This window comes from Ursus maritimus, unplaced genomic scaffold (genome assembly GCF_017311325.1).
Source record: "Ursus maritimus isolate PB19 unplaced genomic scaffold, ASM1731132v1 scaffold_21, whole genome shotgun sequence".
NCBI lineage: Eukaryota > Metazoa > Chordata > Mammalia > Carnivora > Ursidae > Ursus > Ursus maritimus.
The window spans coordinates 51,073,738-51,093,612 of record NW_024424564.1 but is presented as its reverse complement, the minus strand read 5'-3'; the positions used below and the strand labels follow the sequence as shown (position 1 = coordinate 51,093,612).

Sequence of the window (19,875 nt, the reverse complement as noted above, 5' to 3'; positions counted from 1 at the left end):
TCAAAAGAATCGGAGATCCCCTCCCACCCCTGGGGTCTTCAAGGCGTCAAAGGTGAGTCGGCTACAACCCTGTCTCCAAGCCTCAGGTTCCTTTTCCGGACAGTGTGTGGAGTCTCTTCCGCTTCCTACCGCGTGGACGCTTCACAGCCTCACTCCCAGCATCCCCCGGAGCAGCCGCGGGGCGAGAGAGAAAACACCGCCCCCAGCCGGCGCGCGTGCGCACACGCCGGCAGCGCCAAGCCCCCAACGCGCCGCACGCCCGCGCACCCCCCGCGCAGGGCCGCGCGTTCACGCACTCGCGCACGCGCCCCTCGGCCGGCCGGGCCTCCGGGCTCCGGGTCCGGCTCCGGGAGCTTGGCCCCCGGCTGCCTGCGCTAGCCGGCGCCGGGCGGGCGGTGGGCGGGGACCGCGGCGACCTCGGGAGGAGGGCGGGGCGCCGGGCGGGCCAAGTCGGGAGGGCAGGGCCCGCGGGCTGCGGCGGAGTGGGGCTCGGCGCTGGCGCTGGTGTGGGCGACATGGACGCTGACGCGGGGTCGGAGAGCCCGCCTGCGGAGCGCGGCGACCCGGGCCTGACTCCGGAGGAGGACGCGCGGGCCCGGGCCGAGTTCGCGGCGCTGCACGGCCCGGCGCTGCGCGCGTCCGGGGTCCCCGAGCGGTACTGGGGTCGCCTCCTGCACAAGCTGGAGCACGAGGTGCGGGCTAGGGCGACGCGGGAGGGCGAGGCTCCGGCCGGCAGGACCGGGATGCGGGGCGGGGAAGCGGGGGCGCGGAGCGCGCTGGACCCTTCTACCGGGAAGGGTGTGGCTGCGGGCGGGCGCCGGGCCGAGAGCCGCTGGGTTGCGTCGCGGGGAGGCCGGGCCAGGTGCGCTGGCGGGGAGGCTGGCGGCCCCCTGGAGGACTCGTGCTTACGGGGTTGGTTGGGCGTCTGGGGGAGAAGTAGAGAAAGCGCGTTCCGGGGCTGGAGAAGCCTCTGCCGAAGTGGGCAGGCCTGGGTGAGACGCGCTGGGGGTGTGTCCGTGTCCCGGCGCCGCGTAGACGCGGCGGGAGAAACGGACAGAGGATTGCTGATGAAGAGCACGAATGCCGTGATGACCGACTGACTTACACGTGGCCTCCTTGGCGGTTTAGGAGCTTCTAGAGTTTGGGGCCTAAGAGTGGCAGCAGGAGCCCAGTACCTGTGGCCCCGATTCTGCCAGCGCCTGGGGCTGGTCCAGGGCTGTGTGTGCGCCTCCGTTGTGTGTCGGGACGTGTACTGAGTTCACACACCTGAGCTCCACGGATTTATCATCCCCATTATGCGGTTGAAAAAACTGAGTCATGGGAAGAGGAAGTGAGTCTCCCAAAGTCAGACTTGGGAAGCTGTATCTTGCTGTCAGCCACTGCCTCCTCCAGGGAGAGTAGATGTCCCCTGAGTTTGTGTGGCTTTAACAGTTCGGGCCATAGAATTCTTTCTTGTGTCATCATTTGATTTGAGCCCTGTCACCCTCATTTTGCAGATGAAAGAAAACGGGTTGTGGGAGACAGAAATCTAAACAAAAGGGTTTATATGCGTCCAGGTCCTCTGCTCTTTTGTGAGGACGGCTCCCTTCTGCCCACGAGCCTTCTCTAGCCTGGGCCTCCACTGGGGCTCCCCACGGTGCTGGCTGATGAGTGGGCCCTGGTTTTGGAGCGTTTGCCCAGGTGCTGAAGCCAGAGCACATTCACCGACCAGTTGGGGGGGGGCTTTTTTGCTGAAACAAGGCTCTTCTTGGGTGGGGGGCTGCCCCCAGGGCCAAGACAGACTGGGGCAGGTGATGAAGTGGAGCCCCAGAGCCAGGAAGAGGTTGTCACCCAAGCCTAGCCGCTCAACAGACCCCCACCTTCTCAGCCAGGTTTTCTGTGTTAAATCAGAGTTTACCAGGTACTCTCCTGCTCCAAGCACATAGTTGTTATAAAAAAGACACACAGTCAGTAGCACTCAGTACATCCCTGCCTCTTGCGAATTTCCTTCTCCTCTATGACTTGCCCTCTGTTGCACCAGTTTCCTGAGCCCTTGGCTCTGGTCCCAGGCATGTGCTGGGGACGCCCCCCCTCCCCGGTTTATTAGGATAAGAAGGCCCTCGTTCTGGGTGGAAGGTTCCAATGTGGGAATCCCCTGGCCCTAGCCCAGCCAGTCTCCGTGGGTAGTAAACCCTCATTTGGGCAACGCTGCTCCGTCTGAGCTGGAGTCTCCATCTGGAAAGCCCGACGGTGGAACACAGCCCCGGCTTCCACAGTCTTAGTGGGGATTGGGTGGGGAGGCCTGAGATGGGCTTCAGCCGGTGCCAGCACGTGGTGGGCAATCACCAGAGTGTAGGGTCCCCTCTGCCTGGCTGGGAAGCTCTGCTAGGGGGCAGCCAGTGTTTTTCCATGACCCTCCCTTGCCGTTAGGGGTTATGGGCAGAGCTGTGAGTCATCACTTTACTAGACCCAAAACCTGCATCCATTGTTCCCAGTGAAACCTGCCACTGCTGCCCTGGGCCCAGGTGTGGGGGAGGGCACCTGCCAACAGGGGGCCCCTCCAACTCCCCACAAGGCCCATAACCCTGGTGCCTTGCCTCAGATCAGTTTCATTGGAAAGGATGGGGGGCGTTTTAAAACAAATTCCAACTCTTCCTGCCGGCAGGAACTTGCCAGCTGTAGAACCACTCCCCTTCGCTAACCTCCTTAGGGGCTTCTCCAGTCCCTCCATGCAGGGATTGTGGTCACCCTTACTTCACAGCTGGGAGGAAGGCAGGCCCTCTATCCCCAGGCCTTAGGCTACCCCACTGTGCCCCCTCCCTCCCATATGATTTGGGGATTTGGGTTTTAGGTTGAAACCCAGAGTGTGAATTCCAGTCCTCTGAGCAGCTCTGTCCTGGAGGGGAGGCAGCACCCCAACCACGCCCCCCACCCCAGCTCTGACTGCTTGGGAACCCGGCTTGAGGCAGCTTCCCTTGTCTTCCAAGGACCCTGGCTTGCTGCACCTGTTCCATGGCCTTCCCCACCCATAGCTTCTGGGCCCCTACTTGGGGTCCTTGCACCGCTGCCCCTGGCCACATGTTCAGATCTTCCCTTGCTTTAATGCTCACCTCCTATCAGGCCCCAGCACCATTTACCCGGGCCTCCCGCGTGGCCCAGCATTACCCCACTGTGCCACTCGGCTGCCTGCTGCCTAGGCAAGATCCCGAGTGGTTCGCCCTCACACCCCGGAGAGCCTGCCTGCCCAGCACAAAAAAGCTGCTTGTGCCTGAAGAGGGGGCCGGTTTGCATCTGCCGGGATGAAGCTTGCTTCTGTGAGGGTCATGAGAAGTGGGTTTTGGGAAACTGGCTTTTGTTGAGTCCCTGCTCGTGCCAGGGACTTTCTGTGCACTTTTTTATTGATTTAACACTGAGCTTTCCTGGGAGGTGGAGGATGCCTTCTTCCCTGGGGAGAGGCTGGTCTCGGAAGCGCGATGGTGGTGGCAGGTGCTTACACGGCATTTGCTGAGCTTAGGTTCTTCCAAGCTTTTGATGTCTGTTAATCATTTCATCTTTCCCACAACCCTCTGAGGTAGGCTCTGCTGTTCCCATTGTATGGATGGGGAAACTGAGGCACAGCGTGGTTCAGTGACTTGTTCGAGGCCCCACAGCCTGGCTCCAGCATCTGCCCTAAGGCCCCTTGCCAACTTTTGGCAGACACACGGTGTGTGACTGGCTGGAGGGGGCAGGCTGGCTCGTCTTCACTAGCTGCGTGTGTTTGGCAAGGAAACTTAAGGACCGAGGCCCTTATCTTTCTGACCCAGCACCTCAGGAGACCAGCCGCAGAGCACACGTTGTGCAGGCTGAACTGCTGCTTTTTTTACTTATTTGAGAGAAAGGGAACACAAGCAGGGGGAGTGGGAGAGGGAGATGCAGGCTTCCTGCGGAGCAGGGAGCCCGACTCGGGGCTCGGTCCCACGGCCCCAGGATCATGACCCGAGCCGAAGGCAGACACCTAACGACTGATCCCCCCAGGTGCCCCCCAGACCGTTTCTTGGCTTGGCTGGCGCGACAGCTGTGGGAAGCTCTGGGGCACCTCAGCCGCCCTGGCGTAGGATTGGCTGTTCTGGTGAAAGTGGACTGAGATCCCTGGTCCCACCAAGATCCCAACCCTTAGGTTCACCTCTGACCTGACCAGGGCCACCCGCTGCCTTTCAAGACACATTTCCCCGTGCAGCAGGGGCCAGGTTAATTCAGATCCAGCCGCACACCTGCAGCCCCGCTTCTAAGCACAGGCCCCTGGGCTGCAGGGCTCTGGACGGTAGCTGGTGACTGGTTACAGTCACAGTTCTGGCTGATCTCTAGGAGCCTCAGTTTCCCCACCGATGAGATGGGTAGGTGGGTAATAAATAGGTCCTGCCTCTCCCGAGGGGTTTCATTGGTCCTTGAGGCCAGGGTGTGGCGCTCCGCGGGGCGGGAGTTCGGGCCCCGGGGAGCCTGCCAACACCCCTGCTGTGGCCCCAGGTTTTCGATGCAGGGGAGATGTTTGGGATAATGCAAGTGCAGGAAGTGGAAGAGGAGAGTGAGGGCGAGGAGGCCCGGGAAGCGCGGAAGAAGCAGCCCAACCCCGGCGGGGAGCTCTGCTACAAGGTCATCGTGACCAGCGAGAACGGGCTCCAGGCGGCCGACCCCAACAGGTAGGAGCTGCAGGCCCCACGCCCCTCCTCTGTGCAGGGCGAGCTCCCTGATAGATTTTGCCAGGGATGGCCCCTCCGGGGAGAAGAGCCGTGGCAGGCTCTGGTGTTTGCTGTGTGACGGGCGCTTGTGGCCACCCGAGGTTCCAGCTGGGCCCCACGGTCGGGTCGCCCCGACACTGATGACCTGATGCTCCCCTGTGAGTCATGTTTCAGGCAGACCTGAGAGCAGCCTCCCCACACCTCTCCCAGCCATCAGTAGGGTCCCACAGCAGAGGGGTGATGCGTTCCGATTTTGCCAGTGAGATGTGGCAAGGACTTGGCCAAAGTCACACAGCTGGCTGAGAGGGTGGGCGCGGAACGCCAGGCAGCCTGACTTGTGAGCCCTGGCTTTTCTGAGGACCTAGCCCCAGTCCTGCTGAATCCCAGGCTCTGGGTGGAGCCGGGCAAACTGGTTCTCCCAGGACTTTATGCCCGGGCTGTGAGCAGTGTGGTCTGCTTGATTCCTCAGTGGGGGGGACACCAGGGCCCAGAGCAGGCCTGGGCCTGGGCCTGGCCCAGGGCCACAGGGTGGGCGGGGCCGAGCTAAGACTGGACCCTGGGATTCCTGCCTCCTAGGGCCCAAGAGTTGCTGTCTCCAGCCATGGCAGGCCCTCAGGCCCGTCTACCAAACTTTGCTGGACCCTTGAGGGGGAAACTTCCCAGCCTCTCCAGGCCCCTGTGTCCATAGCTCTTCAGGGAAGAGTCTGGCCGACCTCTTCTGCAGGGCAGCCTGCGAGGGGGCGGGAGTGGCCACACAGGTAATGACAGCAGCCAGCTGCCTGCACCCACGCGCTCTCTGACTCAGAAACTTGCAGACGCACCGTTCACGTGAAGCTCAGTGCACCTGCTCTGTTCCCACCTGTGCGGCCCTGGGCACAGCAGCCGCCTCAAGGAGCTCACTGCCCCTCTGCGCCCTCGGCACACGCACCTCTGCACCAGGCAGACACAGGCGGGGATGCAGGTGGATTCCTGCATTTGGAGCTCCGGGCATTTTCAGCTCCTCTGGCTCCACAGCCCTCCCTGCTCCTGGGCCTTTCTCCCTGTGAGCTTTGAGTCTTCCCTGATTGCCAGACCCCAACTTCATCCTCTCTCCACACCTGCTGTGTGCAGCATCCCTCGTGAGCATTTGCGCAGGGTCACTCCCAGGTGTCCCGCCTTGAAGCTCGGCTGTGTGCACAGCCTCCCCTGGTCATGACCTCTGAGCACGAGGGCGGGAACAAATCTGCATTTGACTATGCAAACATACAGTACTGGAAGCACAATGGAATAAATACTCATCTTGCCACCCAGCGCAAGAACTGGAGCATCTGCTGTCGCCCAGGGGAACGGAGGTGAGGGCCACTTTGCCCAGCAGACACACCCCTGGGTGTCAGAGCCTCCTGGTCCAGCAGGGCTCTGGGTGCTGTCCCAGCAGCCCTGCCCTGGGCGGGGCCGGGAGGCAGGTGTGGCCTCTGGGCCTGCAGTGGGAATGCCTGCCTGGTGCTCTGCGGTGGCCCCACCCCGGGCTCTTCCAGCGGGACTGGGCGCGTGGGCCGCAGGGGTCCAGGTGTGTGGGGACTTGCAGCCTCTCCCACAGAGAGGCCTTTCTGTGTCCCAGGAAGTGCCCTGAAGTCCCAGGCCTGCGGGAGTGAGCTCCAAGTGCCGGCTCCTTTGCAGGTCTACCTGCTCCTGGCTTCCCGCTGTGCACAGCCTTTTTGCTGAGCCGCCCGCCGGAGCTAGGCCTGCAGGTAGCAAGGTGGGGAGCACGGGCCGGTCCAAATGCAGTTGGAGGCACTTACTGTGACAGTGATGGCTGGTCATTATCCGCAAGAACACAGGCACTTGGTGCACACTCAGCACGTTGTATGATTTGTCTCCTCTGATCTCGTGCCATCCCCCAGACAGGAGGTAGGGACCCTGATGGTTTTTGCAGAAATTGGAAGAGGAAGCTCCCCAGGCCACAGCTGCAGGCCTTCCCCCACCCTCCTGAGGCAGAGCCCTCTGCGGGCCCCTCCTTGCCGTGCCCGTGAGCAGCCTCACGCCCGCTCTCGGCCCGCAGCATCTTCCTCATCGACCACGCCTGGACGTGCCGCGTGGAGCGCGCGCGCCAGCAGCTGCAGCAAGTGCCCGGGCTGCTGCACCGCATGGCCAACCTGATGGGCATCGAGTTCCACGGCGAGCTGCCCAGCACCGAGGCCGAGGACCTGGTGTTGGAGGAGATGTGGCGGTTCAACCAGACCTACCAGCTGGCCCATGGGGTGAGCAGGGGGAGCCCGGGGGAGGCAGGACCTGGCCCCAGGGGCCTTCACCCCAAAAATGAGCAGACGCCTCTCCCGGGGCCCCCTCATTCCCTGTGGCTCCGTTATGGGCCTGTTACTCTGCCTTGGGCCAGCCGGCGCCGGGGACCCGGGTGTCTGGGGGCCTTCGAGCTCACAGGACATGACCCTCTCTCAGACCCCTGGACATGGGCTGCCTGTTTCCCGGTGCCTTCGGGTTCTGTCATCCCTCAAAAGCCCTCAGTGTTTCCTTACTGGCATCCAAAGAGTTGTGTCCCTTTAGCACAAGTCCTCAGTGTCCATCGCCACCCCTCCTACCAGCCTCCCCAGACCCACCCTCATGCTTCAGCCCCTTACCACTCTTAGTGTGGGAGAAGACAAGTTATTTCTCATGGTCTCGGCTTAGATGTCACCTCCTCCAGGGAGCCCCCCTTGCCCTCTCCCTGCCAGACATATCCATGTAGCCGCCAGATTGAGTGCCTTAGTCCACGTACCTGTCCCATACAAGCAGTCACACTTTAGTCGGCCGGTCTGCCCAGGATGGTCCCACGGGCCCCTGGTTAAGGGTACCCGGGCCTGTGTGGTAGACACTCTAGGCTCTGGGAGTTGGGTGTAGTCGGGTCATCGTCTGGGTGCATGGATGGGTCGGGGGGTGCACAACAGAAGGGGCAGGCAGATGGACCAGTGGACACGGGTTGCTGTGTGTGCTCTGCCTCCAGACGGCCGAGGAGAAGGTGCCGGTATGGTACATCATGGACGAGTTCGGCTCGCGCATCCAGCACTCGGACACGCCCAGTTTCGCCACGGCGCCCTTCTTCTACATGCCCCAGCAGGTGGCCTACACGCTGCTGTGGCCCCTGCGGGACCTGGACACGGGCGGTAAGTGCCACACCTGCCCACCCTGAAGGACGGGCCCAGGCCCTGCTTTCCTGCTGCCCCCTGATGGGCCACGTGTCTTGATGCAGAGGAGGTGACCCGGGACTTTGCCTACGGAGAGGCTGACCCGCTGATCCGGAAATGCATGCTGCTGCCCTGGGTCCCCGCCGACCTGCTGGACTTCAGCTCCTCCACGCCCGAGCCGCCCGATGAGCACTACCAGGTGTGACTGTCTGCCTCCGACCTCACGGCCTTTTGGCCTGGTGGCTTCTGGAACATTTCTTCAGTCACCAAATGTTACTGAACGCCAGCTGGCTACTGTGGGAGGGAGCGAAGAGTTGGGGAGCGTCTGAGAGACAAGGGGCTCAGAGCTCAGGGAGCGAACAAGAGCCGCCTTTGGCCACCCGGCTTGGCTGCCAGCACCGAGCCCAGACCCCAGGGCCTGAGGCCGGGAACCTCACCATCAGAGGGTCGGAGCTGGGGGCGCTGGTGGTCAGTGCTGCTCTTCCTCGTTTTGGGGGACTCCTTGCCAGCACTGGGGGGCACATGTGGGCCGTGAGGCTTGGTTATGAGCCCTGACTCCGTACTGTTTCCTCCTCCCCGGGGGTGTGAGGACGCTGTTCGAGCATCGCACGGTGCATTCTCCGGCACACAGTAGGCCCTCAGCCAGTCGTGTCGTCATTACTGTTGCTGTTACGGGCAGCAAAGGCGCTTGCTTCTCTGGCATCCTCTTGGGCAAATCAGAGAGCCAGGGTTTGGGAGGCTGTGAGCTGGAGAGGAGGCGGAGCCTCTAGGAACATAGCCACTAGCAGATCAGGCAGGGCTGGGCAGGGAACACCCCCGGGCCCCCCTCACCTTCCTCCCCCACCCTCTGATCACCTGCCACCGATTCCCATTGGCTGGTCCTGGTTTGGAACGAGGCCATGAGCCAGCCTGTGGTTGGCACTTCCAGGCACGCTTGACTAGTCCTTACAGCATAAGGACTTGAGGTTCTATTTCTGTCTTCATTTTGCTGAGGATGAAGAAACAGGCATAGAGAGTTTTAGTAACTTGCCAAAGGTCACACAGCTGGTGGGAGAGCTGGGGTGCAACACCAGGGGCCCTGACAGCCTGTGGGCGGAGGCTGCAAGCCTTGCCCCACTGTGTTGAAATGTTCCTGCCCACACGGGCACATCACTCATTCACTGAGTGCCTCCGAGGGTTGGAGAAAGGCCTGGACAAGTTCGCCCGAGTGAGAATGGGAAGCGCCGTGGGGTGCTAGCTGTTCTGTGAGTGCCGTGGTTTGGGAGAGGTTGGGCGTAGTGGTGGGACCTCCTGGCACCTTCCCATGAATTCTATCTACGCCCGTGGTAGCTGATCTGTCCGTGCAGGGAACTGTGTGAACACTCGTCTTGAGTCCGGGGTAATTACATCTAGAAGGTGCTTAGTAAATGGGTGAATGCAAAGGCTTAAGAATGGCGTGGGGACAAAGGCTTCCTGATCTTGAGGTGGGTCCAGCAGACGGGGTGGGGCCAACCCTGGCTGGCCGACCTCAGGGCCTGAGCTGGGACTGCCCAGCTGAATTTACCCAGAAATTCAAGTTAGTAGTTGTTTTTTCCTTGGGGCACCCTGTGCTGTCCAGAAAGAGGAGATGAGGCTAAACTCGAGTTGTCTGGTTGCTTTTCCCCATCTGACCCATCCAGCTTGGGCCTGTGCGCTGGGCCCGGGGCCGCTGGTATGAGTTCACTATCACGGGGTGGGAAATTACTCCAGAGCGGCCTAACGCAGCAGACATTTGTCATCTCAGCCACTTTCGGTGGGACAGGAGATGGGGGTGCTTCGTACTCGGAGCCCCTCTCGAAGTGGAGTCCGGCTGTCGGCCGGACCACGTCCTCTGAGCCTTGATGGGGCTGAGGACGCGCTTCCGCGGGGCCCGCTCGCACGCCTGCCTCTGCCTTTCGAAGGGAGTGTCGCGGAGCTTGTGGGTGTGTTTTGAACCACCACACGGCTTACGCTTGGAACAGCACTTCGGGGCGCCACGAGGACCAGGCAGCCCCCCGCCAGGACGGGCTTGACGCCCTCTCAGCTGCTACGATCTGGCGGGGGCGTTGAGGGTTAGAGCAGTGCTTACATTCTTCTTTGGACACAAATGGGTTGTTCAGCCCCCGAGGGGCCTTGAGCCCCAGAATCCGGGGCCGGGGTGTTTCAAGGGCTCTGGCCGCTGCTATGCCTGTTGGACGGCTGTGCCTGGGGTCCGGGGGTGCCCCCTCATGTGCCAGGATGGCGTGTGTGCCCTCTCCCTATCTTGAAGGTCTGTTTCTACCCTCAGTGCTTTCCTTCTAGGCCATCTTGGAGGAAAACAAGGAGAAGCTGCCACTTGCCATCAGTCCAGTGGCGTATCCCTGCGACCACGTCTTCAAGTACGTAGCCCCCTTCTTAGCTCATGATGACCCTCCTTGCTCCCCCCGAGTTCCCACGGCTCCGAGAACAGCGCCAGGCACGGGGAGGCGCTCAGCACGCCTGCCGTCTCCCGGTGGCACGGTGGTGACGGAAGCCAGGGGCAGAGTAGTAGGATCACAAAGAGAGTGCTGTGAAGGTGGGGGGGGGGGGTTGTTCCTCGGGTCCTGGGGTGAAAACACAGCCAGGCCTGCTCCTGAGGTCAGGGAATGTGTGGGGCGCCTGGCAGAGGCGGCTGGCTGCCAGGAGGGACTGTTCCCAGGTACCTGCAGGTGGGGACTGGTGGGAAGGTAAGGCCAGGTGGGCTGGACGCCAGGTGCAAGCAGACGGCCCGCTGTACAGGCGAGGAGGTGGGCACGCAGTGCTGCGCCCCCTGGATGTGGACCAGGTTCACAGGCGGGTCCCTGACTGGCTTCTGCCTACCCAAGCCTGGTCCAGCCAGGCAGCCCAGGGGCCCTTCCTGGTGCCCAGGCCCACTGCCCAGTGTCCGTCCTTCCTCAGGGTCAGAGGCCCCACCGCGGCCTCCTGCTTAGTCCTGCCCCAGGCTCCAGCCACAGGCCAGACGCTTCATGCTGGCCCGGCCCCAGCAGTCCACTTCATCTCCTCCCCTGGACCGCTGTCCTGGGCCGGGCCACCCTCCCGCCTTCTTGTCTCTGCCACCCCCAGCAGATGGGCTCCGGGCTCTGTCCTCCCCTCTGCCCGGGGCCAGCGAGGGCCGGGCAGGCGGCAGTGAGCACTCTGTGGAACGGGGCCCTGTCCAGGGCCGTCTTGGCCGCACACTTCCCTGCAGGCACCCGGCCGCCAGCTGCCTTCTCTGAGCGCAGGGCTCTTAGCGTGTCCAGGGAGGTTGGTTGGGTCAGTCCTTCCTGTTTCCATGTGGGAGGCAAGTCTGCATCTGTTAGACACTCAGGTTATCCCGTGTCACCCCAGTGACAAGTATGTGTTGGGCTGTGATCCCATCTTAGAGGTGGGGACCCTGGGGTCAGGAGAGTCCTAGCCGCCCCACCCTCGGCCGGCCAGCAGGGGGCGTGGGGTGGAACCCTGCCTGTCCGACCTCAGGGCCTGAGCTAGGACTGCAGAGTGGAATATATACCCGGCCTCATCCTCCTCCACATCAGCCCAGGGTGGGGAGCCCCCGAGTCCCAGGGGTGTGGCGAGCACGATGGGCGCCCGGCTCAGCCCGACTCCCCCCGTAGGGTCTACACGGACATTCAGCAGGTGCTCAGCCACCTCACGCACCCACGCTTCACCTTTACCCAGAGCGAGGCGGACGCAGACATTCTCTACAACTTCTCCCACTTCAAGGACTACAGGTGAGCAACCCCCTACCGGGCCGGGGGTCCAGGGACCAACTCCAGAGCCCCTCACCGCCCCTGAGCCGCGTGCACTTGCCTCGGCCCCGCAGGAAGCTCAGCCAGGAGCGGCCCAGCGTGCTGCTGAACCAGTTCCCCTGTGAGAACCTGCTGACGGTGAAGGACTGCCTGGCCTCTGTCGCGCGCCGGGCCAGGGGCCCCGAGGGCCCGGCCTGGCTGCCCCGCACCTTTAACCTGCGCACCGAGCTACCCCAGTTCGTCAGCTACTTCCAGCAGCGGGAGCGGCGGTAAGGGCCGCCCTCCACGGAGCACCTGTCACACTCCTACAGCCGCCCCCCACCCCACCCGGCCTGCTCCTTGGCTTTGCACCACCTGTGTGCCGGCCGCAGCGCTAGGAGCCGTGGGCACAGGGCCCTGCCGCCAGCTGGGACCACCACGGACCTCTCCGTGTCTTGGCTCAAGCAAGCCCGTCCTTGCTCCCCAAGGACCTGCCCCTCACATCCCCTCTGAGACACCTCCTGCTACTCCCTGGGAGAGCTTGGGTGCCCCTCTTCTAAGGCTGCCGTGGTCCTGGGAAGGTGAGCGCGGGGCACAGCCTAGCCGACCCCGTGTGCTCTCAGGGGCCAGGACAACCACTGGATCTGCAAGCCCTGGAACCTGGCCCGCAGCCTGGACACCCACATCACCAGGAGCCTCCACAGCATCATCCGGCACCGCGAGAGCACCCCCAAGGTGGGCCTCGTGGCGCCGGGCGCACAGGCTGGCTGCCGAGACCATGGGTCAACGGGGACTCGGGTGTCGGGACCCGTGGGGGTGGGTCCTGGTACCTCTGAAGCCCCGACCCCACTCCTTCCAGTGTCCTGGCCAGTAGGAGGGCGCTGTGTGACTGTCCTTGTGAGGGGGGAGCCCTTGTCCAGAGCTGTCCCCGGTGTGTCTGACCTCAGAGTCCCCACTTGCTGCACCACGTGTGACCGCCCGGCAGGAGGGAGGCGGCCAGGCCCGGGAGCCCCTAGGCGAGGGTGCTGTAGTGACAGGGCACGTCGAGTGGTGTCGGGGGAAGGGGGTTACTGGTCAAGGAGCGCGTGCCAGTGGGATTGCGGAGCGGAGTGCAGGCAGCAGAGGAGGGGTCAGGATTATGGAGCACTGTATGCAGTATTCAAAACCGAAAAACTGGTGGGATCTTTCCCTTGAGCTGAAGTGAAGGTGGAGTTACAGAACTTGCCACAGCCCAGACAGGGTTTGAAAAGACCGAGGAAGGAGCCAGGCGCAGGACTCCCAGGGCCGGGGCAGGAGCGTGCCTGTTTCTCCAGGGTGTGGTGACAGTGTTTGGATGTCCCACGGGCGTGGGGACAGATGCTGATGGGGAGAGTTTGGGTTGCCTCCGGGCCCAGGCAAGGGGAGAGCTGCCTGCAGCCCTGTGTCCGTGTCCTCCAGGTCGTGTCCAAATACATTGAAAGTCCTGTCTTGTTCCTTCGAGAAGACGTGGGGCCGGTCAAGTTCGATGTCCGCTATGTTGTGCTTCTGCGGTCGGTGAAGCCCCTGAGGCTGTTTGTATATGACGTGTTCTGGCTGCGCTTCTCCAACCGGTAACTGGGAGGCTGGCTGGGGTGGGCGACGGGGCCCCTCTTTATCTCGGGGTCGGAAAGTCTGTCCTGGAGCTCTGTCCCCACCACACACCCAGCAGGTGGCCCCGCTTAGTCCGGGCCTGTTCCCTGGAGGGGATTCTCGCCCTGCCTGCATCGACCATGGGTGGGGAGGTGAGCGGGCTTGTCACTGTCAAACAGGCACCAGCAGCTGCGGATCCCGGTGACGTTGAGGGGCCGTGGGGCCGCCCCCTTGCTCCGATGGGGGACTGGCGTCTGGCGGGTCTCGGAGCACCGTCCCTGCTGGGACGCAGCCTTACTCAGGATCCTCCCGTGTCTGTGCGCTCCTCCTGCAGGCCCTTCGCACTTGATGACCTGGACGACTATGAGAAACATTTCACCGTCATGAACTATGACCCGGAAGTGGTGCTGAAGCAGGTAGGTTCACTTGGAGGCAGGTACAGACCCAGACCCACACCCATCGGCTTCTCTTCTGGGCAGGCTCGTAGACCGTGAGAGGAGCTGCCTTCCGGTACGTGTGTGAATCTCAGAACAGCAGCCCCCGCAGCTCTGAGAGGCACACGCTCTGTCTGAGGTGCCCGAGGCCCCCCAGGTCCTGCGGCAAGTCAGCCAGGCAGGTCTCAGCTGGAGGCACAGACTCCCTTCCATTCAGCACCCCCTCCCAGCACAAGGACAGGTGGGGTGGGGAGGCACGGAGTGCATGTCACATGGCCCCCCGGGGCAGGCTGCCGCTGCTGGCCCATGACCCTGCCTGGATCCTGGATCCATGCCCCCCCCCATGCTGTCCGGGCACCTTGAGCAAAGGGACATCAGGGCAAAGCTCCTTCCGAGGTGAGGGCCTCAAACCCCAGCTGGCCAGCAGTGCACCTGGGACAGGTACTGTGCACCGGGGACGGGTAGGCTTAGCCCAGGCAGAGGCCGAGGCTAGCTCTGGGTGGAGGAAGGAGGCAAGGAAAAAGAGGCTGCCTCACGCATCATCCTGAAAGTCCTCCCTGACCTGCTGGCTGGTCCGTGGGTGTTTCAGGCCAACGGGAGGTAGGATACACCCAGTCACCCCCTCACCCACCCAGCTCACCCCAAGGCCTGCAGGTGGCCTCTCCTCTGCCTCCCACAAGGTGGGCCGTGCTTCTGAATGTGATAATTATCCTTTCCAGGCATGTTTTGATTTTTTTCAGCATAAGTATATCCCGAAACTATTCAGATGTTGGTTTTGCGTATATATCTATAGCTGTAGATACGTATGTGCAAATTTTTGTGTAAATGTCATCCTACTGAGCAAATCCTTCCTTGGCTTTCTTTTTTCCCTGAGCACCACGTGTGTAGATTTGTCATTATTGCTAAATGTGGCTGGGGCGTCCTTGTCTGGAATGTTCTTGTCATTGACCTGTTAGTAGACATTTAGGTCACTTCTGGTTTCCGTGATCAGTAAACAGTAAGCGTGCTGCACTGAACACTCCCGGGGACACCCTGCTGTGCCCGTGACTCAGCAGTCCTCGAGGGCGGACCGCGGCAGCAGGGTGGCCGTGCCCACACGCACGCCCAGCCCCGCTGCTGCTGCTTGTGCTGGGCTGCGTCAGAGGCTGGTCCCTAGGACCCTGAGTCGTCAGGGGGGCCCTGGGACGTGGTTGGAAGTTGGCTCGGAGAGAACTGAGTGCCTTCTCTCTATTGTGAGTGTGGCACCCCAAGGGTCACATTTCCCCGGAAGCTTCCGTGTGTGGGGGCACATCGCCAGCAGGATGTGAGCACTGGGCTTCCGTAGGGAGCCCATCCTGGCTTGTCCCTTCAGGAAGAAACCCGAGCTCCCTGCCGGCTTGCGCACGCGTGTTTCGGATGAGGTCTTGGCCTGGGAGATCTTGCCGTCCTCAGGCACTCGGAGCTGGAGCTGAGCGGTGAGCTCAGGCCTGGGTCCATGCTCTGCCTCCAGCATACTCTCCTGAGACCAGTGTGGTGCTGTGTCCACCCAGCAAATAAGTCCTGGACAGGGAGCACTGTCCCATTTCACAGATGATGACAGTGAGGCTGGCAAGTAAATCCGCTTGTCCTGACTCACAGAGTAAGACCCAGAGCTCAGACTCCGTCTCCTGCCTCCCATTTGTGCCCAGCGGTGGGAAGTGCTGGATGGGCTGCGGGCGCTGACACGGGGCCCCCGCGAGTGCCAGAGGCTCCACGCTAACACGGGCGGGCCTCCCCGCTCCCTGGCCGGAGGCAGCCCCGGGCAGAGCGTGACGGGCGTGTGTCCGCAGGTGCACTATGATGAGTTCATCCCTGAGTTCGAGAAGCAGTACCCAGAATTTCCCTGGAGGAGTGTCCAGGTGAGTCCTGGGCAAAGCTGCGGAGGCCGGGGCTTCCCTCGTGGGCTGGCGGCGTCGGGCCGGTGGGGGTCCTGCGTCCCCGGGGTGGTCCTGCCCCTCCCACTGAGGCTGGTGAAGGAGACTGCGTGTGCTGCAGCCCTCCTCCAGCTCGGCCTCGTGGGCTGTCCTGGAGGGGATGGGGAGCACTGTCGGGACACCCAGATGGCAGTAGGCTCTACCTGTCCCAGAAGTTGCAGACCTGAGGGGACAGCAGGGACACAGCTGGAGACCCAGGCTGGCCCCCACATCCTGGAGTGAGTGCTGCTCTGTGCGCCTTGGTGCGGAGGGGAGCTGGGGGCTCCGAGGCAGGAGCCAGGCAGCCTAGCAGTGGTCAGATGCCCGGAGTGAGAGGGGCAGGTGTCGGAGGAGGCGACGACAGCCAGGGGTCGACACAAAGGCTGCAGGAGGAGGGATCGTGAGCCATCTGGGGCCCCGCTCAGATAGAGGCAGACGCAGTGAGGCCATGTAAGGAGCTGCTCTGGGGGCTGGTCCCAGCCTCAGAGCCGTGCAGCCCCCAACCCTGCCTCTGCCTTCCCCAGGCTGAGATCTTCCAGGCCTTCACGGAGCTGTTCCAAGTGGCATGTGCCAAGCCACCGCCTCTGGGCCTCTGCGACTATCCCTCATCCCGGGCTGTGTATGCCATCGACCTCATGCTCAAGTGGGACAACCGTCCAGATGGTGAGGGGGCTCCCTCGCCCCATAATCCAAACCACGCCCCCCTCCACTTACCCAAAGCTGATTATCCAGCCTTCCCCCACCCGCCCCGGGGACAGAGAGGGCATTTCCGCTTCCTCGCCCTGCTCAGTGCTGCTTAGATGGTCCTTTGCCTCAGATTCGCCGGGAGATCTGGTGTGGGAGGCACACCGTTGAGGGCCAGCGGGCTGCGGCGGTGTCAGGAGGGAGCTCGGAAGGGAAGGGACCAGGGACCTCGTGCCCTGGCCAGCCACCCGGGAGTGAGATGCCCTGTGCTCTCGTGCCATCAGGGAAGCGAATGATGCAGCCACAGATCCTAGAGGTGAACTTCAACCCGGACTGTGAGCGAGCCTGCAGGTACCACCCGAGCTTCTTCAATGACGTCTTCAGCACCCTGTACCTGGACGAGCCCAGCCACTGCCATGTCACCCGCCTGGTCTAGGCGCTTGCAGCTCCGCGGCGCGTGCCGGCCCGTTCCAGCCTCAGCTCGCGGAGCTACTTCTGCAGAGCCCCCTCCCTTCCTCCCTCGGGCACAGCCTCACCTTCGAGCTGTTGTCCCCACACCACCTCTGGGGGCTCAGGGTCCTCCTCCCTCCGAGGTCAGGAGCAGGGCCAGTCACACAGTCCCAGGGCTGAGTGCCAGGCTCCCGTCCGCACTCCCCTTGCCACCATCCATGCTCAGCCGAGGGCTTTCGCAGAGTCTGGTTCCCGGGCTGCTGTGTTTCCCAGGGTGTTAGCGGATGCGGGTTCTGGGGAGCACGACGAGGTATCCCCACAAACAGGTTTCCCCAGCAGCCCATGTGGAGCCCGCACATGAACAGGGTCCAGGCGGGCTGCTTCTCCAGAGTGTCTGCTCGTGCATCACGACTCCCCCGGGGCAGGGTGTCAGGTCAGGGTCCCACCCTGCACCCCTGCACTCCCAGAATACCTGGGAACCTGCTTCCCAGACCCAGCCTTCTTGTTTCCCAATCTCGACCAAACTTTACCAGCAAGCTTCCTGTGAAGTTCCCGGTCAGGAAGGCCGCAGCCTTTGGCTGCTGTAGCCCGTCCGTTGGCAAAAGCAGGCCATCCTCCTGTCTGTGGCCCCGGCAGACCCGGCTGCCCGCCGGGCACAGCATGCTTTCCCCCTTGTCTGCCGTCGGCTGGGGCCTTGGGGACAAGTGTGGGTGGCGGAGCGGCAGGCAGTGGACAGCTGAGGAAGACGAGTCCAGGGAGAACTTGACGTTACCGTCAGATGCCATCTTCCACCAGAGTCTAGAGTCAACATGTTGGATTTTTGTTAGTTTTTCATTTATGGGAGGAAAATATAAAAATTCTTATTATTTCTGTAACTTTGTTTCTGCGATTTGGAGTCAGATGCTGGTGTGTTTGGCGTAGCCGTGGTGGCCCCAGCCCGGCTGACAGGCTGGTGGGCGAGTTTGCCTCCCGGCTGGGGAGGGGGAACTGGGGGACAGGGAGCTTGATTCATTTTGAAGCCAAGAAGCAAAACGGGACTTGGCTGTGCCTCCCGTCCGTGTGTCTGTCCATCATCTCTGTCACCCAGAACCTCAGCCTGTCGCCTGGGGAGACGGCCCTGCCCTCCGGCCAGGCCGAGGTGTAGAGAGCAGGACGCCTTGTCTCTGGATTTCTCCCCGGAGAGCTCGACACGATCTGTAGCGCAAGGACGTAGCCTTCCTGACTTCGGCCTCCCTGTGTGTGTGGAGGCCCGGGAACCACAGGCCTGGCGCCGTGTGTCAGCTGCCTTCCTGTTCGAGTCGTCGAAAAAACCCGAAATATCAGGATGTCCACTTGGAGAAGCGAGAGCAAGAAGATGCTGTTTCAGCTGCCAGGTGCCCATCTGGGTCCGTTAGGGCCGCGGTAACGGAATACCACAACCGGGGGCTTCCACGACAGGTGTTCCTTCCTCACGGTTCTGGAGGCGGGGGCGTCCGTAAGGGCCTTCTTCCTGGCTCACAGATGGCAGATGTCCATTCTCTCCCTGTGCCCTCATGTGTGGGAAGGGGTAAGGGAGCTTTGTGGGGTCTCTTACAAGGACACTGACCCCATTCATGAGGGCGCCACCCTCGTGACCTGATCACCTCCCACGACCATCACATTGCGGGGTAGGATTCAACCTAGGGATTTGGGGGAACACTCAGACCGCAGCAGATTCCGCACCCAAAGCTGGATTCCCAGCACTGGTTCCATTTCAGAGCGGAACGCAGTGGGGACAACTGAGCTGAGACCCGCCTCGGCATCAGGGGCAATGCCCGGGAGCCCCGTCCTCATGCCAGCCCTGAATCCTGGCTCGGCACACGCTGCTGGGGCCTCGGAATGGGAATCTCTTCGTTCCTCTTTCCTTACCCTGAGAATGGGGTTGATGGGAGACCCTAACTGCTCTTAGGGCAGCCAGAGGGTCCAGGAAGCTGATGCAGGAGGGCCATGAGCTCTGTCGGCCAGCACCGTGACGCCCCCTGGTGTTGGGCAGAGGCCCCGCAACATGCTGTGGGGCATGCCCTGCAAGGGACCTCCTGTGCCACTCTGGACAGGCACTCACACCAGGGTAGTCTTCCAGACACCTAACAGGGATAGTGGGCCTGCTCATTCCCAGTTCACCTGAAACCCGATTACCCAGGATACTCAGCAGGCATGGCTGCGGTCAGAGGACCACATGATCCAGGCTCTCCTTAATTATAAACGGGCTTTTCCCCAACTCTAGATGTCCTTGCATCTCTGATTAGTGGAAATCAGACAACCCCCAAGGAAGGGCATCAGGCAGAGCCCCCACCGTCCTTGAAGACCAGACCACTTGCAGTGGAGACGGTTCTTATCCCTGAAACAACTACTTTCTGGTACTATCTTCACTGGAGTCACTTTGTGTTGAGAATTTTTTTTAAAGACTATCTGAGAGAGTGCGTGAGCGTGGGGAGGAAGGACAGAGGGAGAGGGAGAAGCAGACTCCCTGCTGAGCAGGTAGCCCCATGCGGGGCTCGATCCCAGGACCCCGAGATCATGCCCTGAGCCGAAGGCAGACGCCCAACAGACCAAGCCACCCAGGTGCCCCTGTGTTGAGAATTCCTCAAAGTGCAGAATTTGTAGGAGTTGGACGTCTGGAGTCACAGCCACAGTATTAATTGTACCGAAGTTCTACAGAACCACACAAAAGAAATCCAAAAGGTAAAGCTTGAGATGCCGATGGTAAAATCTAGAAGGATCCTCGGTGATGAACCGTGGCCACATAGACACCACCAGACGTGGCTGCTCTTCCCGGAGAGGCACCAGAGACCCGCAGCGGCCGATGACAACATCAAGTGCTCGGCACACGCCTCCCTGCCGATGGCTGGCCGGCCGAGCCCCCTGGGCTGTGTGAGCGACCTTGTCTTGCATCCTTCGTGGCCAGTGAGCTACGGAGGGGAGCAAACGCCCAGATTTAAGATTTCAACAGCACGAAGCAGCTCCGGGAAGGAGCACAGACCAGAAGGACCGGGCATCGTGAGGCGTGGATTTTCCTGTTAAACCAACGTGGACGTTGTCAGAAGCCTGACGTTCCTAGTGGATGTCAAAGCTGAGAAAAGGGGAGAACGCAGTCTACTCAGGAAGAACGGGGGTGAGCGGGAGCATCGCCAGAAAGCCAGCAAACACAGCGGCAAAGTACATGTGTCTCCGTTTTTCTG

General features: G+C 61.9%; 1 protein-coding gene across 3 annotated transcripts; it reads left to right on the top strand.

Moving 5' to 3' along the window:
• Window positions 1-472: 472 nt before the first annotated feature.
• On the top strand, window positions 473-17,550 carry TTLL12 (tubulin tyrosine ligase like 12). 3 transcript variants are annotated; one of them, XR_005836787.1, is made up of 14 exons: window positions 474-692; window positions 4,483-4,655; window positions 6,733-6,931; window positions 7,669-7,828; window positions 7,915-8,048; window positions 10,148-10,224; window positions 11,458-11,574; window positions 11,667-11,861; window positions 12,195-12,306; window positions 13,009-13,160; window positions 13,514-13,595; window positions 15,422-15,490; window positions 15,718-15,783; window positions 16,069-16,207. XR_005836787.1 is itself a non-coding variant. In XM_040637672.1 (14 exons), exons 1-14 carry the CDS (start codon window positions 516-518, stop codon window positions 16,662-16,664), a joined length of 1,938 nt encoding a protein of 645 aa, XP_040493606.1. In that variant the 5' UTR covers window positions 480-515; the 3' UTR covers window positions 16,665-17,550. The 3 variants fall into 3 exon arrangements, 2 of the variants coding, with proteins under 2 accessions (XP_040493607.1, XP_040493606.1); XM_040637672.1 differs by lacking the exon at window positions 15,718-15,783 and adding an exon at window positions 16,513-17,550 and having other exon boundaries at window positions 480-692; XM_040637673.1 differs by lacking the exons at window positions 15,718-15,783; window positions 16,069-16,207 and adding an exon at window positions 15,627-15,717 and having other exon boundaries at window positions 473-692.
• The last annotated feature ends 2,325 nt before the right edge of the window (window positions 17,551-19,875 follow it).

Excerpts from the sequence above, each read along its gene's own strand:
- TTLL12 (XM_040637672.1), top strand. The coding sequence starts at position 516 with ATGGACGCTGACGCGGGGTCGGAGAGCCCGCCTGCGGAGCGCGGCGAC. Across the intron at positions 10,225-11,457 it reads CCCTGCGACCACGTCTTCAA|GGTCTACACGGACATTCAGC; the intron begins GTACGTAGCCCC and ends CTCCCCCCGTAG. Across the intron at positions 12,307-13,008 it reads ACCGCGAGAGCACCCCCAAG|GTCGTGTCCAAATACATTGA; the intron begins GTGGGCCTCGTG and ends CGTGTCCTCCAG.